Source organism: Microcaecilia unicolor, unplaced genomic scaffold (genome assembly GCF_901765095.1).
Source record: "Microcaecilia unicolor unplaced genomic scaffold, aMicUni1.1, whole genome shotgun sequence".
Taxonomy (NCBI): Eukaryota; Metazoa; Chordata; class Amphibia; order Gymnophiona; family Siphonopidae; genus Microcaecilia; species Microcaecilia unicolor.
Window position 1 is genome coordinate 291,001 of NW_021963034.1, and position 17,160 is coordinate 308,160.

The window sequence follows — 17,160 nt, forward strand, 5'->3', positions numbered from 1 at the left end:
GATTTGCAAAAAAACAAACCCTGATTTTCAGCGCTTCGAAAAATCACCTCCTAAATTCATGTGGTTCTTTGGGAGGCCCTAACCCAGTTTTGTCGTACAAACACGGCATCTAAATCTGCTGATTAACAGCTATAAAATGTCGTCGCTCTGTTCCAGAATAAAGCAGTTCAATGTACAGTATTACTCCGCTTGGCTACAGGAACCGCCAGCCGTCCGTCGGCAACCCCCTTTCGCTCTCACTTCGAAATACGTATACCGTGACGTCACGAGCCCAAACAAACCCGTGGTAGGGCAGTTCAGAACTGGGCGGCCCCTCCCCCGTTTCTCAACCAAGAGGTGGGACTTTCCCCAGAGTCCTGAAGCCCCCTCTCCTTTCCCTTTCCCCCCTTCCCCGCCCCCCGCAGGGTCCGCCCCGAACGGCGCATAAAAGCAGGAGGTTCGGTCGCGTGTGAATAGAGCGCTTGGAAATTCCCGAGGCTGAAGAGTTGTTATTTTGTATCCGATTTCTAGCTGCGCCACAGCTTTAGCGATGACCGTCACGGTGAAAGCTTATCTCCTGGGTAAGGAGGACGTGCACAAGGAGATCCGCAGGTTCACCCTCGACCCTTCTGGAGATGGGGCCTCCCTTGCTTATGAGAACCTGACGAGGAAGGTCGGTGAGGTCTTCCAGTGCCTGGCGGAGGCCAACTTTCAGATGTTCTATCGGGGTACGTCAGCCTCTTTTTCCTTTTCGGTACTTGGGGTGTGATGGGTGCAGTTACGAAAAAAAAAAAAAGTACACATGTGGCCAAAGAAGACTGTTAGCTGGGGGCATATACTGGTAATTACAGGAAATGTAATAAATGTATAAATAATGAGTGGAATGGATCGGGTGGATGTGAAGCGACTGTTCACGCTATCCAAAAATACTAGGACTAGAGGGCATGAGTTGAAGCTACAGTGTGGTAAATTTAAAACGAATCGGAGAAAATTTTTCTTCACCCAACGTGTAATTAGACTCTGGAATTCATTGCCGGAGAACGTGGTACGGGCGGTTAGCTTGACGGAGTTTAAAAAGGGGTTAGATAGATTCCTAAAGGACAAGTCCATAGACCGCTATTAAATGGACTGGAAAAATTCCTCATTTTTAGGTATAACTTGTCTGGAATGTTTTTACGTTTTGGGGAGCGTGCCAGGTGCCCTTGACCTGGATTGGCCACTGTCGGTGACAGGATGCTGGGCTAGATGGACCTTTGGTCTTTCCCAGTATGGCACTACTTATGTACTTATGTTTAATATATGTAGCAAAAGCACTTGGGACAGGGCTGGAGGAGTAGCCTAGTGGTTAGAGCAGTGGGCTGAGAGGTTGGGAAGGCAGGGTTCAAATGCAGCTGATTATGAGCATTATGAGTTGTTCAAAGTCTCAATTGTATAACCGGGCACCTGCAATTGTGCGGTTTTTGTGCGTGTAAATTCACGGAATGCTAGTAACTCGGTGTGATAGTGCTGAACTGCTAATCTGTAAGGGTGGGGTGTGTATGGATGGTGTATAAATATTAGGAGTGGGGTGTGCCTAGGCAAGGAGTAGGCTGCCCACTAATACAGTCAACTTATAGAATTCTGTAGAGTTTCATATAAACCTTCTGTAATGGTCTGGGTACTTCAATGCCTTTATAATAGAATAGGATCTTGCCATGTGTTGGGAGTCTCAAGTGGAGAGGTACCTAGTTAGAGAATTGTCCTTGTAACATTAGAGCATAAGCCCTGTGGACAGGGAAACTGTCATGAGTGTAACTTGGCTTGAGCTCAACTGAAACGTGTGAACTAAATACAAAGTGTAGCTTGTAAATAAGAAACCCAAACATAAATGAGAGAAACTCTTATGACTGTTCAGAAAAAGTTGTTGGGGAGGGGAAACGGGTTGGGGCTGATCCTGTTCCATCCTTGCTTATCATAAGCTATTTATTTTGGGCTGGGGGGGGGGGGGGGGCGGTGATTAGGTGGTTATAGGTTTGACTTGGTCTGGTAGGCTTGCTTAGGTCTTTGGATTTTTGTTGGGTTGGGCAAGGCTTTATGCAAGACGGCAATTCCAGCCTGCACCTGCCAAAACAAAGGAACCATGGTGCTTGTTCAGCTCCAACCCTTGCTCTAGATGGAATTTGCCATTTGTTTGTATAGTGACTGCGATGTTGACTTTTCGTGCTATGTTTGCTTTGGGGTTTTTTTTTAAAGTGGCAGTATTTCCGCCTGTGGGAGTGGTTAGAAAATCTTAGTTAGCAATTGGGTGATAGTACCTGCTGATCAGGTAGTGATATTGTGGTGTTACCTGGATAATGCCACAGTATCAAACATGAGATTCCATCTAGGTAGTGCTACAGTGCTCCAGGAGCAGAGCTGTAATTTACCCAGGTAGCAAAAATACACAGCGCCAGTCCCTGGATAGTTGACCAGATGTTTTACCTAGTCTTGTCTGTATATCTGGCTACTGGTGCTGAACACTAGTGGAGAAGTCCGTACTTATCCTGAAATTCTAATTTGCTAAGCTGCGGTTAAAGGGGGTCTGTGTTACTGTCAGTGTTTTTTTTTTTTTAATGGTTTTGAAGGGCACAGAACTAAAGAATCACACAATTCATAAAGCAATCTTTTTGTGGGTCACTGCGCTGACAAAGGCCAGACCATCCTCTCTGAAAGGCGTTAAAGTGAACCAGAAGAAGTTGAATTTATAGGGGGGGGGGGGGGGAGATTATGTTAGCGAACAGTGCATTCCAGAGCACTGGCTTCCTAACCAGTAATGCCTACCCATCAAATATTTCAGTATCTTGAGGAAACTGAGCTGCATAGATACTAAAATGACCATTTTTTCCCAAGACCTCTGTGTACAAAACCAACCCAATGTCTCTAATAAACACAGAATTAATAGGCAAGCAAGCTTCCGTTTGGGTAATACAGCAGGTTTCCTCCCTTCAGTCCTGGAGGTTGCCAGTAGCCTTGTACACTTGCAAGGTAAAGGGGAAGGAGTCGTCACCTGGTAAGGCAGCTATAACTGGGGACCTATTTTGCAACAATATGGATATTTTACACAGGGTTTTAACTGTATACATACAAGCTAATAAACAGGATGAGTAGAACTTAATCTGCAAAGTTTATTTTTATGATTAGTATCGGAAGCCTTTCAACAAGTGTGAATCTTACACAGCCTTGATCTATACTCTGCTCTGTAGAGCAACCAGAGGTCTGACCCCCCCCCCCCCCCCCCAGATGTCCCTACTGAAAATGCATGAGATGGGCATAGAAATCTCTCTGCTATATTCATTAGGGCAGTGGTTCCCAACCCGGTCCAGTCAGGCTTTCAAGATATCCACAATGAATATGCATGAGATTTGCATGCAGTAGAGGTAGTGCCTGCAAATCTCATGCAAATTCATTGTGGATATCTTGGAAAGCTGACTGGGTTCTGGCCCTTGGACTGTGGTTTTTCATCCTTGTTCTAATGCAATCAGTATTCCTTACAGCATTAACGGTGTTAGATAAGAGGGTAAGCGTTACTGGTCAAAATATTGAGTTAACTGGAAAAGTAAATGACTAACATTGAACTCCTTTAGGAGGTCAGAACTTTAAATTGGTGTCTGTTTTGTGTCCCCCCCCCCTTTTTTTTAAATAGTTTATGCCAAGAAATCTAACTCTAAATACAAGTCTAGATCTAGACAAAAAGCACTCTTCAAAACTTGACCTTTTCTCCCTCCCCCTACAGATGAAGATGGGGACATGATTGCTTTTTCAAGTAATGAAGAGTTGAAGATGGCTCTAGCCTGCTTGCCGGAGGCAACTTTCCGCATATATGTTAAAGGTAATGTTCTTTGTACTTATCTGTCGTAGGTGACTTAACTGTGATGCAGATCAAAAATTTAAGTAGCTTAGAATGGCATAGACAAAAATGAATATAATCTAAACCAGAGGTTCTCAATCCAGTCCTTGGGACACACCCAGCCAGGTCATGAAGATATCCACAGTGAATATGCATGAGTCATTTTGTGCTATACGGTGTGATCATGGCTTCGGCATGATACATCCTTTTTGAGTTGCCTTTGGTCAGGCTGTCTTCCAACTCCACTTTTACATATGAGTTCAGTACATAGATTGTCGAAGTCACTTGTTTGCACATCTAGTAGCCCCTGATGCAGCCCAGTTGGGCGAAACATGGCCTGTGTCGGGCTCGCTATTTTAGTTTATCTGTTGTAGAAAGCTGGTTTCTGAAGTATTCAGGCTATAGGCTGTAGAATCCATTTTAGACCAGGAAAGATGTTCAGGCTTGACCAGGCCTCTGACCAGCAAAGGTGAGAGCAGGAAAATACCCTTGCAGAGAGCTGAAGTTTAGCAGGCAGGGCATTTCTATTGGTTCAATAGATATTGGCAGTGGTATTTTGTGTAAGTTGTATTGTTTTATACTTATCATAACTGGTAGTATCAAAATGAGGTCAGTTTTCCTGCATGAATATCATTAAGCCTTTTAAATTGGATTCATTATTTATGAATGAAATATAGCAGAACATAAGCTCATAGTTGAATGAACACTGTAATAGTTTCATAAGCTGAAATGCACATGTATTCCCCTTTCTTGCATGTAAACTCGTACATATCTGTTTGGTGATGGACTGTAATGAGATGTGTACCTGTTTCTCTGCTTGAGTAGACAGACACTCACCAGTAGGCACTTTTGCTTGAGCGACATGCCTAAATGAATCAACTTTTTTCTCTTTAAACCTTCAGAAAAGAGAGACTGCAAACGTGAACACCGTTCCCACTGTAGCCAGGAGCGCCCCCAAAATGTGGTGCATCCTAATGTGATTTGTGATGGCTGTGAAGGACCAGTGGTGGGAAATCGGTTCAAGTGTGCCGTCTGTCCTGATTATGACCTCTGCAGCACCTGTGAGGCAAAGGGCATTCACAAGGAGCACAACATGATCAGCTTCCAGAGCCCGCTAGTCCATCCCATGGAGGTGAGTAGCACATGTGAATAAAGGAGACATGATTGCTCTCTGGAGAACCAGGAATCGATAAGTAGAGGTCAAGCTGGGATATAGCCCGAAGTCCTCTAAATTTACAATAAGAAATTAACTTGTTCAGTATGTGGTATATTTTAATCTGGGCACATTGTGTTTTTTTGTAATTAGCCAGATGTTAGTTCTCCTAGGTGCTGTGGAACTTCCCCCTCCCTCCCCCTATGCTCTGTAGTAACATCTGTGGTTAAAGCAACATTTGTCAACCTCTTAACTTCAAATGTGCTGCTGGTGCTGGTACCTACGAACATTAAAGTAATAGGATGAGAAATGTTGCACCAAATGACACACCCACAGATGTGCTGTTCCTTTGATACCTGCTAATATTTTTATAAATAGCTGCAGGTTCCATCAGACTAAACTTATGATCTCTTTTCTCCTTAGTGGTTTGCTCGTGGCCGTTGGCTTCGTAAAATGAAGCATGGTTTCCCACCAGCTGCATGGATGCAAGCTTGGGGGTTCCCTATGGCTGGTTATACATGCCGGAACACCAGCCAGGCACAACCTGGTGCTCAACCCCCCAACCCACCAACTGAGCAAGGTACGCAGTGAACTGGAGCAAGGGTAAACTAGCAGTTTTGTCTGATTACTGTCCATCTTCAAACAGAACATATAGGTAGCTGACTTAGGAAGGCTGTGGCTGGTGTATCTTCAGAGTCTGGTTGAAATGCCTTAACGCTACAGAAATGCAGCAACTGACTTTTTTTTGCTGAAAACAAAGCACTGTTGTGCAGTTTCCAGTAGTATTTCAGCATGTCAGCTTTTTTTTTTTTTTCCTCCCCTCTCTCTAATAGCCTCAACCTCAAATAATCAGGCCCAAGAAGCCAATGTTTCCTTCTTGAAGAATGTTGGAGAGAGTGTGGCAGCAATGCTGAGCCCTCTGGGTAAGTATCTTGCACGGCCCAACCTTACAGGGACACCAGCTCCTGTGGATAAAGCACACTTACATATGTATGTACATACACCTAGCTTCAGGTTGGATATGTACTTTGTGCATTGAGCCTTATTTTCTGGCATGTACTTTGGGTGCCTATTTGGAAATACCTAGTTCTAGAATTCCCCAATAGCTATGTGAATAGCTGAACTAGGGCCAAAAGTTGGAAAGATTCCCCCCCATTTTTATTTTGGTGAAACTAGAGAAGATCAGAAGGGTGATAAAAGTGGTTCTCAATAGGTTAGGGCCTTTCATAAAGGCTATATAGCCCTTTGGCTTGGAGAAAGGACAACTGAGGGGATATGGAGCTGATAAGATTGTATAGAGCAGAACAGGGAGCAATTAAACCCTTCAAACCAGAGGATGCTCCGTGAACCTAATGACCATCAGACTGGAAAAGAAGAAACTATTGTTTGTGGCATCTGTTGTTGCAGGAAAAATTAGCCAAATAGGGAAACCATAGCTCATTTCTAAGTTGTGTATTTCATGGATCTGCCGAGTTCTTGTGAATGTAGAATTGCACATTTAACTTTTTTTTTTTTTTTTTTTTTTTTGTGGTGCTCTTGTTTTGTACTTTAAAGTGCAGAGGCAGTGCATGGTTAGCAACTGCCCTGCAGAGAGCATAGGGTGCACAACTTGTGCTGGGGCCTGAAATACATGCCTCTTGCCCATGGCATAACCAAAGGTCACCCTGGTGGTCTAGTAAACTAGCTGTTAAGCCCGTAACGGGCTAGTTTTTTGTTTTCCTATGCCCCCCCGGGTCCACCAACCCTGCTCTCTCCCCTGCCCTCCCCCCAGCGTGTTTCCCTCAGTTCCGCTCCCTCCTCCTCCGATTTCCACGCCCATGTCCAAGCCCTCCTCCCTATTGGACTGTACTGCTGGTGGAGGCGGGGCTTGGACTTCTACACTCTTAGCGTTCTGAGTGACTCTACTGCGCATTTGTAGGTGAGTTGGTCACTTGCCTTTTATATGTTTGGGTCAGAGAGTGAGTGAGAGAGAAAGTGTTTCTCTCTGTTAAAGAGACAGCATGAGTGAGCTCTCACAGTGGTGGTGGTCAGTGGCTCTGTATATCCATTTGTTATAAGCTGCAAATCAGGGTTTTTTGTTGTTGTCCCCCTCCCCTTCTTAGAATATTGTGTGTGAGAGTAAGTGAGAAATGAAGTGTTTCTGTGGAAAACAGACAGTGAGTGAGAGTGAGCAGCTAGTGCGTGCGTGTCTCTGAGTGAGAGAGTGCTTGTGAGCTGTTAGTACTCCGTCTCATTGGAGGTTGTCACCTTATAGTCAGTTGTTGGAGCTGTGTGGCAGTGGAGGTTTAGTGTCTCCTTGTAGGCAGTTGTTGGAGCAGTTTGAAAGGCAGGCTCGTTTTTCAGTCCTGCGCCGGTCTCCCTCCCCGCATACCAGGGGCGTATCTGAGGTTCGGTGGTAGAGGGGGGCAGGGGCTAGAGTGAGGGGGCACATTATCGCCCCCCCGCCTACCGCAGTCAACCTTCCCCGCTACCGCCGTCACCTACCCCCGAGGTCCGCTTCCTCCCGGTTTTTTAAAATATTACTTCAGCTGGCGGGGGACCCCACCCCCGCCAGCCCAGCCGAGGTCGTCTTTAACTTCTTCGTCCAACTGGAAGGATGCAGCTTTCACAGCACGAGGATGAAGTTAAAGAAGACCTCGGCTGGGCTGGCAGGGGTTGGGGTCCCCCACCAGCTGAAGTAATATTTTAAAAAACCGGCAGGAGGAAGCGGACCTCGGGGGTAGGTGACGGCGGTAGGCGGGGGAGGGTTAACGGCGGTAGGGGGGCCCAGGCCCCTGTGGCCCCAAGCAGATACCCCCTGCCGCATACACGTTGTTGTTCCGCCCCTTCTGCTTACTCTTGCTGTTCAGTGAGCCAAAGGGGCGGGACAGCTATGTCTTTGCTTCATGCTGCAAAGCAGGACTTGTGTGTGTGCGCTGCGAGTGAATGCACCTGTTTACCTTTTTCTTTTGGCCCCAGAACATTTTTTGATCCCTGCTTGGTTTCTGCTGCGGGTTTTTTGTTGCCTCGGCCACTTCGTCGTTCCTGCTGTGCCCTTGTACATGGTGGTTCTCTTCTTCATCCTCCTGCCCTCCCTATTGGCTGCATTACGTCCTCCTTCAATTTCCAAGCCCCTCCCCTCCCTTTTGGCTGCATTATGTCCTCCAATTTCCACACCCCCTCCTTACCTCCCTATTGGCTGCATTACGTCCTCCTCCAATTTCCACGCCCCCTCCCTATTGGCTGCATTGCGTTTGGTGCAGGAACAGGAGCTGCTGGTGGAGGCGGGGTTTGGAGTGTTGCTCCTTGAATGTTCGGTCTCTACTGCGCATTTGCGGGTGAGTACGGTCACTCGCAATTTGTGTTTGAGGCAGAAGTAATTCCACCCCCCCCCCCCGGTCTCCTGTCCCATGGCTAAATAAGCCTTTATTTGGCTGAACCATGAGACTACAGCTAGGGGTAGGGTTACCATATGGCTCCAGAAAAAGGAGGACAGATTGAGCCAGCCAGGTTTTACTTCCATTGCTTTCCATTGAAAGCAATGGAAGTAAAACCCGGCTGGCTCAATCTGTCCTCCTTTTTCTGGAGCCATATGGTAACCCTAGCTAGGGGTCAGTTTCCATTTTGAAGCTGGGCAGGAGCAGAGGCAGAATACTCCTTTATGCACCAGGGAGACCTTGGGTAAATGCTTGGGGGGGGGGGGGGGGGGAAGCAGCCCAGGGGTGGTACTATCCCTAAATGTGTTATGATCTGGGGGTGGGGGGGAGTGACTATTGTGACCAAAACAATTGCTGCCTTATTTTCACCTATTTCTACACCAAACACATGGGAGTTTTACCATAGACTGGCTTAATGTGCAGTAGCCATTGGCACACCTCGGCAAACAGGCTCTATAGTATGAAACTTTTTTCAATCACAGCTTGCCTAGAAAAGGAGCCTACAAAATTGTGGGTCAAACTTGAAAGTGGTCTAGAACTGGGCAACAGACATACAGGATCACATATTTGGGCTGCAAAAACCCAAGTGAGCAGTACAGTATAAGGGTGAAGTACTTCTGTATATAAAGGTTATTGTATCTTATTTTAATGTGGTCATATAAGCAGAGAAGATGATGGTAGAAGTCAGATGTCTGGGTGCTTAGGGAGAGGAATGGCCAGCAGAAAAAGTGATAGTGCTCTGGGTAAGTCTGAGACCCAATTTAGACTACCATCCAAGTAGGTGGGGACAGCCTTGGATTCCAATCTGTATACTTCTGTAAGAAAGGCAGGAAAGGGGAGATTGCATTCATGCTACAGCAGTATGTAAATGTCTCGGCTAAGCTGCTTTTCACTTCATTTTTTAATTTATTAGCACTTATATTCCAGTCTTATCAAGAGCAGAGCACAGTACAACACAAAAATACATTAAATCATGTATATAAATAACTTGTCCCCATTATACTGGAATTGGTTCAGAGCCTGCATTAATAAATGCTGTTTTTAACTGCTTAATGCCAAGCAAAGGTAATTGAAGAAAAGCCCTAGAACAAGGGCATCGGATGGAGGTGGAAGGAAACGCTTATAATGTACAGGAATACTATTTTACAGAAAGTGTGGTGTGTGTGTATATATAGAATGGCCTCTCAATGGACAAGGAGTAACAATTATGAATGCATGGGGCAAACAGGATCTCTAAGGGGGGAGGGGAGGATAGTACAGATAAAATATTGGTATGGATGGGCAGACTGGATAGGCCATATGTATACTACACAACTGTAAACCATAAGCTGTATGCTGAGCTCTGAGAGCAGCAAAATAAAAGGCTTGGTACTGTAGAGTACTAAAGTGTGATTTTCATAACTAGTGGATAGCAGAAAGTGGTTTGAATTGAGGGAGGGAAAATTCATTCAAGTGGCACTAAATGCAAATAGGCACTTCTTTCATATCTGGGTGTTGCAGAAGGGGGGCAGCTCCAATGAGATCCAGGTCATTCACACTTTATGAACTAAGATGACTTAAAAAAAACAACAACCCTGTTGTCAAAGCTGACTAGCAATCCCCCTAGACTTGGTGCCATCCTACTGTCTTATTCCCCATATGGAGTATACTAGAAACCTAAAGGCTCATGTTAGTGTTCACACTGCAGTCTCCAAAATTGACCCAGATTCAAGAAGTCAGTGTGGAAGCTTATTAAAGCTACTTTATTTTCCTATACTTGCCTACAGAGTGACAGCTCAGTCCTGTAAGAACTTAACCAGTATTGAATCTTGTTACGTCTGCAGGTATAGAAGTGGATATTGATGTTGAACATGGAGGTAAAAGAAGCAAAGTAACTCCTTCCCAGCCCAACACTGAGGCAAAAGACTCGCAGCCTAACAGCACATCCACTGACCAGAGTAAAGGCAATGGGGCCACTGGAGGAGCTTCCATGGAAACAGAGTCAATTGCACAGAGAATGAGAGACATTGAATTAAACTCTCCCATGCAGTTAGACAAGGTAATACTGAAATAATATAAACTATATGCCTAGCAGTGTAGATTCAGATTCTGCTAAAACAAAGGTGTACAAAACCTTTGGTTGATGGCTATTTAGCTAAACTTTAGTACCTGATTTTGGAAAACTATATTTAAGTTCTGGGCTGGGTGCCTAATGAAAACAGTACATGGGCTTTGCCTTTGGTATCAGTTACAATCAGACCTACAGCCTATATTGATCAATGGCACTAAATAATGAAACTAACTTACCTGTCCTTTGTTTGCTGATATTACCAGCCCCGATGCTAGGGTTTGTCCCTGGCTGCTGTAGGAGACACATCATTGCTGACTGCTTTCCCATGTAAGCAGGGTGGAACAGGAGCGCCTGCCAATCTAGTGCGGTCACATGCAACAAACTAGACTTTCCAGGCTCAGTCCGTAACAGTTTTTCTGTTGGTGCCAGCTGCCTACCAGAAAGGCATTGTTCTATCAAGGGAATAGTCCTAAAAGATTGGAGGAGGAGAGGAAAGCGTGTCTAGACTGGGACGGTAGTTTCCTTTCCATGAATCCTAACAAGCTTAAAACTGTACCAGGAAGTCTAGGTTCAGAAGTATTGTACCGATTCAAATTGACTGAAGAAATATTGTTGCCTTTTCACAAGTTTCAGGTCATGTGGCTGTTCATAGGGCCAATGTTACCCCCTCCCCCTTATTGCAGACCCATGTGTCTCCACTTACCACAGTTCTTCTTAACACAGTGGTTGAGGTAGACTGTCAGGTTTTCAAGATAGCCACAGAGAGTGCAAACATCTCATGCATATTGTGTGTCTCGCACTTTTATGGATATTCTGAAAACCAGACTGGGTTGGTGTGCCCTGAGGACAGTCAAGAACCACTGACATAGTAGACCACCTTGGCCCTACAAGTCAGGCATAAGATATTTTCTACCTACGCCAGAAGAAAGCTGATGACCAGACTAGGCTTGGTGTGGCCTGAGTCAAGAACTACTGACTTCACCTTGCCCCTACACGAAGTCTGGCTGTAAAGATGCTTTTCTACTCTTGCAACAAGAAAGCTGAGTTGTCTTCAGTAAGCTACCAATGTAGGTTTTTATTAAATCCAGGCTTGATGTGACACCCTAAGAGGGCTCGCTGGAGCGGTTGTGAGGACCTACCCTGTCTACTACCTCTAGTGCTGCCACCGTTGCACTAGTGGTAAGGGGAGATAGTTTCTCAAGTCCATTCTGGAGTAGGCCCTTGGCAGTTGGTCTACAATGAATATGCATGAGCTTGATTTTGAATATACTGCCTGTTGTAGGCAAATCTTTAATGTATATTCATTGTGGACGTAAACCTGACTCCAGTGGCGTTCCTAGGGTGGCTGACAGCTGGGGCGGATCACTGATGTGCCCCCCCCCCCCCCCCCGGTGCATTTTTACCTGCTGGGGGGTGCTGCGTGTCTGTCGGCCACGCTCGGTCCCTTCTCCTTCTGTCCCGGAATGGGTTACTCCTGTTCCGGGGCGAGGGAGCAGGGAATGAGCGTTGCTGACGGATGTGCGGCCCGGCCCGACCCCCCCCCCCCCCCCCCCCCCCCCCCGGTGCATCTTTACCTGCTGGGGGCTTCGCTCGTTCCCTGCTCCCTCTGCCCTGACAGGAAGTAACCAGACAGATGCGTGGCACTCACTCCCCCCCACCCCCTTTGGTACGCCACTGCCTGACTCACAAGGGCCTACTGCAGGACTGAGTTGGGAAAGTAGCATGCGTGCTCAAGTAATTCTCTCTACTTCTTGTTACACACCCGGCCAGGTTTTCAACTAGTTAACCGGAGTACGTAAGTAACTTGCATACACTACCTCTTGTATGCAAATTTTTATGCATAAGCAGCTTTGTCTATTGTGTACTTATGCTGGAAACTGGGCAGGCAGGCAGTGAGTATTGTGTAGGTGAATGTTACCTAGGGTTCCTATATAGGGCCTGTTTCCTTACTAGAGTAACGTGCTTCTGAGAGGCTCATACTCTACCCCCAAAACTGCAGTAACTGACAAATATTCAGTACTTAGTTCTAGGTTCTTATGCAGCTGTACCTAGACAGTCAATTGGAACCTACAGTCTGTGACTGCAAACATTAGTGCGTTTGAGGGCTAACTGGTATGATTAGGGCAAGGGGAGGGGGAGAAGCTGGCCTACCTACTACTCCCTCAATGAGCCTGCTTTGATAACTGGTAATGAGGCACTGGATGTATAGTAAATGCTGGTGTCTAGACATCTAGTGCTACTTGCACAGGAACGGGGTTTGCGGCGTTCTTGTGGAAGTGTACACTGCACTTGTGCCACCCTGTCACTTACCAAGTTTCTTTAACAGCACAGCTGGGACAAGTCTCCATTAAGGAGGTAGAGAGACAAATGGTGGCGGGATTTAAAAAGGCATGGCATGAACATGGAGGCTCTCTAATTAGAAAATGGAAGTTAACCTTGATGGATTTGTTGAGTGACACTTAGATGGTGACTCCTGTGCTGTTGAACTAGGGCTGTTACCGTGCAGCCATGTATGGTCTGTCTCTCATATATGGCAATCTAGCATAGGATGGGCTAGAAAGGGCTTAGCAACTTTAGTGACTGGAACATGAGGTTAGTGCTGGACACACTTAGGGTCTGTTTCCTGTAACTGAGAAAACTGATACGCTGGAGTGGGCTTCTACAACTCCAGCAGTTAGGCCGTAGAAGTCCGCTCAGCCCTATCCTTATGGTCATGTCGCAGAAATGCCAAAGAGAGACTATTTGTGATTTAATTATGACTTGATGATGAGTGGGCAGAATGGAGCATTCAGGTTTTTATCTGCTCTCACTCACTGTTAATTCTCTACTGGTGGACTGATGTGCAGACCTTGGCCCTGACACAAGCACCAGATTAACCTGACCTACTGACACATGACAACCTGGTTGGTACACAGTGCCAGTGAATTGGAGACAAGTCTTGCACACATGCACTAGAGTGTTCCAACTTCTCTTTCTTCCTTGCCTGTAGTGCTGTGGCTAGAACCAAGATAGACAGTTGACTAGAATTTTTTTAATGTACCATTAAATTGGTGTGGGAGAAGTGTTATGGCAGGTTCTTGGATAGTATTCTTGGTGTATTAGAAATGTTTTATCTGCTGTGATGTATATACTTGAACAATAAAAAAAAAAAATAGCAAAAAATAATCTTGCGGAGAGGGGTAGGGTGAGTAAGATTCCAGTGGGGATGGGGTATGATTTTTGTCACTACACCTCTCTAGTACTGCTCCAACAGTCTGGATTGAGGTAGAGCTTTTTTTTTTTTTTTCACCCTTTTCCCCTCCCTGTATTAAGAACAGCACAAAGCTTGTCCTAACTTTCTGGTTATTTATCAGCAATTTTTAGTCCACAAACTGGATTATTGGTTAAGTAGGTGCTGTACCTATGCTCTGCCTCTACCTTAACTGATTTAAGTGCTGCTGAATTATCATCTCCTGCCAGGTTCCACCTTGGAGATATCGGGCCCCTCATTTTTATCTGCATCACATTTGCAGTAGTATAGAACATGTTCCAAATCTCCAGCAGGTAGAGCCAGAGCCTTGGTCTACAGTAGGGGTTCTTAACCTAGTCCTCAGAATGCAAATAGCGACTCAGGTTTTCAACATTTCTGTAATGAATATGCATGTGCTGTGTGTATGCACCACCTCTGTTATATGCAGTTTTATGTAATTCATATTTGTGGTGAGAACCAGAATCAGTAGGTGTCCCAAGGACTGGATTTTAGAATCTGTGGCTATAGTAACACCATGATCCTGCAGCCAGGACCACACATTCCTCCCTTGCCACAGAATTGGTTAGTGCTTATAGAATCTTCACAGTAGACCAGGAGAGGTAGTGTGTACTCAAGATGGCTGTAGTAAAAGAAGCCCCCTTTGTTCTCATCCTACTGCTGCTTTCCAAGTCCCTGTGTGTGGCCTGAACATACACAAGTACAAAGCTCACTACATCAGGACCTATTCTGTTTGGGGCCTAAACATCAACAAGTACAATGCCCCAGCTAGGGAACAAGGCAGCTGCTGTCCTGCAAGCCATGACTGAGGGTCAGTGATGGCATTTTAAGGGGGTTGTTGGTGGGAGACCCTGTATAGGGTGGGTGCATGTGAAGGAATTGAGTAGAGGGACTAAGGGGGGGGGGGGGGGTGTAAAGGTGAGTCAAAGGAGTATAGGTAAGTGGCTATGACTGGAGCAGAGCTGGTGGTGGGGAAGGGGGGGTTCTAATGGTCATTTGCCCTTATCCTCTCACACTCTATCACCCTTCCACGTAGCAATCAGTAAGATCCCTAGAAAAGGACAAAATTGGGTAAATGGCACTTTATAAAATGCTAGGACTTTTGCTACACCATCTATTGTCTCAACTTAAGTAACTGAATGACTGGTGATGGATGTCCAACACTGCTGTGATTAGTCAACTGCCTAGGTAGGGCGTGATCAAAAATACCCTCCAGCAGGTTAGCCATTATCACTACTGTAATCTTGGGACAGTGACCAGTTTGAAACAGCCTGCCACTGGCAACAGCTTAGGACTGCAAACCTGAGATCATTGTGGAGGCTATTCTTGATGGGAATAGGGAGAGAGGTTACTAACTTGAAATGCAGCATTCAAAGCATGTACTTGATCTACTCTTGAGATCAAGAGCTTTAAAATATGTAAAACTATAATGTCACACCTGCCACAATCTCTGTTTTCTAAAAATTGAAGCCTGCAGACTGAGTGTTGCCTGTTTGGGATTTTATTTTCTCTCCTCTGTTCCTAACATCATATAAACCACACCAAATGTTAGGGCAACCAAGTTTTTTTTTTTGACAATCTTAAAATTATCATGGTGCATGAATACAGTAAAAACTAAACCACTTTGTTGTGGAGTGGACATCAATTCCTGGTAAGAGAAAGCAATTTGTTTGTAATAGGTCAGTGGTTCACAAACATGCTCATGGAGGCACAACAGCTAGTCAGGTTTTCAGTATATCCACAATGCGTATTCATGAGATCAATTTGTGAGCAGTGGAGGCAGTGCATGAAAATCTTTCATGAATATTCATTTTGGGTATCCTGAAAACCTGACTGGCTGAGGTGGTTTAGGAGTGAGCAGGGTAGTGCTGTAAATAAGGCAGAATGTTGCCTTTTGCAGCAGTTCTTGGTTGATTATTATTAAGCCATGTGCTTACATTTTTATATATGTATTTTTTTTTTCACTTTTTTAAGGACCAAAGTGACAGAGGCAGCTGCTGTTCAGGAGGTGATGATGACTGGACTCATTTATCCCCTAAAGAAGTTGATCCCTCGACTGGTGAATTGCAGTCTATGCAGCTTCTAGCAGACAAACCTAACTCTCTAGACCCAGCTCAGCTCTCCAGCCAACCTGTGGGTCTGCGAGAAGCTGCAGTATACCCACATCTCCCACCAGGCAGGCAATCTTTGAATTTCTATCATGGGCCAGCTGTGAATGGGGTGGGGAGGCATGTCTTGGCAGATATCTTCACTTTCTGCCATTGAAGAGCAAGGTTTGGCGGTTGGGGTAGATAAATGGAGAGGCTTTAATTTTACAAAACTAATTTCTAAACTAGTGGTTCCCAAAGCTGGTCCTGGAAGCACCCTAGCCACTCACGTTTGTAGGACATCAGTAATGAATATGCATGAGAGATACATGTGGATGTCCTGAAAAACTAGCTTTTGGAACCATTAGTCTTAGTCCAACAGCCTCAGGGCCTGCTCCCAAATGAAACATTAAAACTGTTCTGTGCCAGTAGTGAGACGCTTGCTCTTAACAGGGTTTATGCCATTTGCCTAGGTTTGGCATCTACTATCAGAGCTATCATACACAGCAGTAAGGGTGGAATGGTACAAACATGTCCATATCCAATATTGTAGACTAATACTGTCTAATACCTGCTCATTAGATCATTGTTTTAAGAGTACTATGTTCTGTGTTTTTCTCTTACTTAATAGAAGCTGACCCTCGCTTGATCGAATCCCTCTCACAAATGCTTTCCATGGGCTTCTCAGATGAAGGGGGATGGCTCACACGGCTGCTCCAAGAAAAAAACTGCAACATTGGGGAAGCACTAGATGCCATCCAGTACTCTAAACGCCATTAAGCATGGATCTACTGCCTTAACCTTTTAAATTGACAGCTTATCTGATTAGGGCTTCTCTTTGTAGTGAAGCAGTATCACTTAATCCTATAATTAGAGCTACTTAGAAATGTTACTACTTGTAAGACAAAGGTTAGTGCTATCTTTTCACTGTTTAATTTACATAGAGGGCATAACTGTCTTCTAACAAGTGACAAATTGTAAGGGAAGAATTGAGCTGAAGTATAGCGTGGGCTAGGCTGGAACAACAAGTAACACACTCTTATCAAGTTAAAATCATCTCTACAAACTGCATTGTCTACTTGATCTTGGTACTTCTGCCTTTGTGTCTAAATTCCAAAGACTACCTTCATTCCCCTCATGAAAATTTCTAACTTGGCTGCATTGCACCACCTCTAAAGTAGGGGCTTAATGTTTTAATGTAACAGAGCACCATCTGTATAGCAGCTGGAACACTGTTCTAACAGCATGCTCAAGTTCTACAAAGTGGCAATGAAGGAAAAATAGTTGTAGTCTAAGATTTGCATTTTAAAATTTCTCATCTCCTTGTGCCTTTTGATTCTGGTCGCTTGTGTGTGCTAGCTAT

The 17,160-nt window shown here is 45.1% G+C and overlaps 1 protein-coding gene across 2 annotated transcripts; it reads left to right on the plus strand.

The window, feature by feature from the left end:
• The first annotated feature begins 349 nt into the window (after positions 1–349).
• On the plus strand, positions 350–17,112 carry LOC115458800 (sequestosome-1-like). Of its 2 annotated transcripts, XM_030188612.1 has the most exons (8): positions 357–707; positions 3,731–3,826; positions 4,747–4,976; positions 5,421–5,577; positions 5,831–5,920; positions 10,237–10,451; positions 15,685–15,886; positions 16,429–17,111. In XM_030188612.1, the coding sequence occupies exons 1-8, from the start codon at positions 530–532 to the stop codon at positions 16,575–16,577; spliced, it is 1,317 nt and encodes a 438-aa protein (XP_030044472.1). In that variant the 5' UTR covers positions 357–529; the 3' UTR covers positions 16,578–17,111. The 2 variants fall into 2 exon arrangements, with proteins under 2 accessions (XP_030044473.1, XP_030044472.1); XM_030188613.1 differs by lacking the exon at positions 5,831–5,920 and having other exon boundaries at positions 350–707; positions 16,429–17,112.
• The last annotated feature ends 48 nt before the right edge of the window (positions 17,113–17,160 follow it).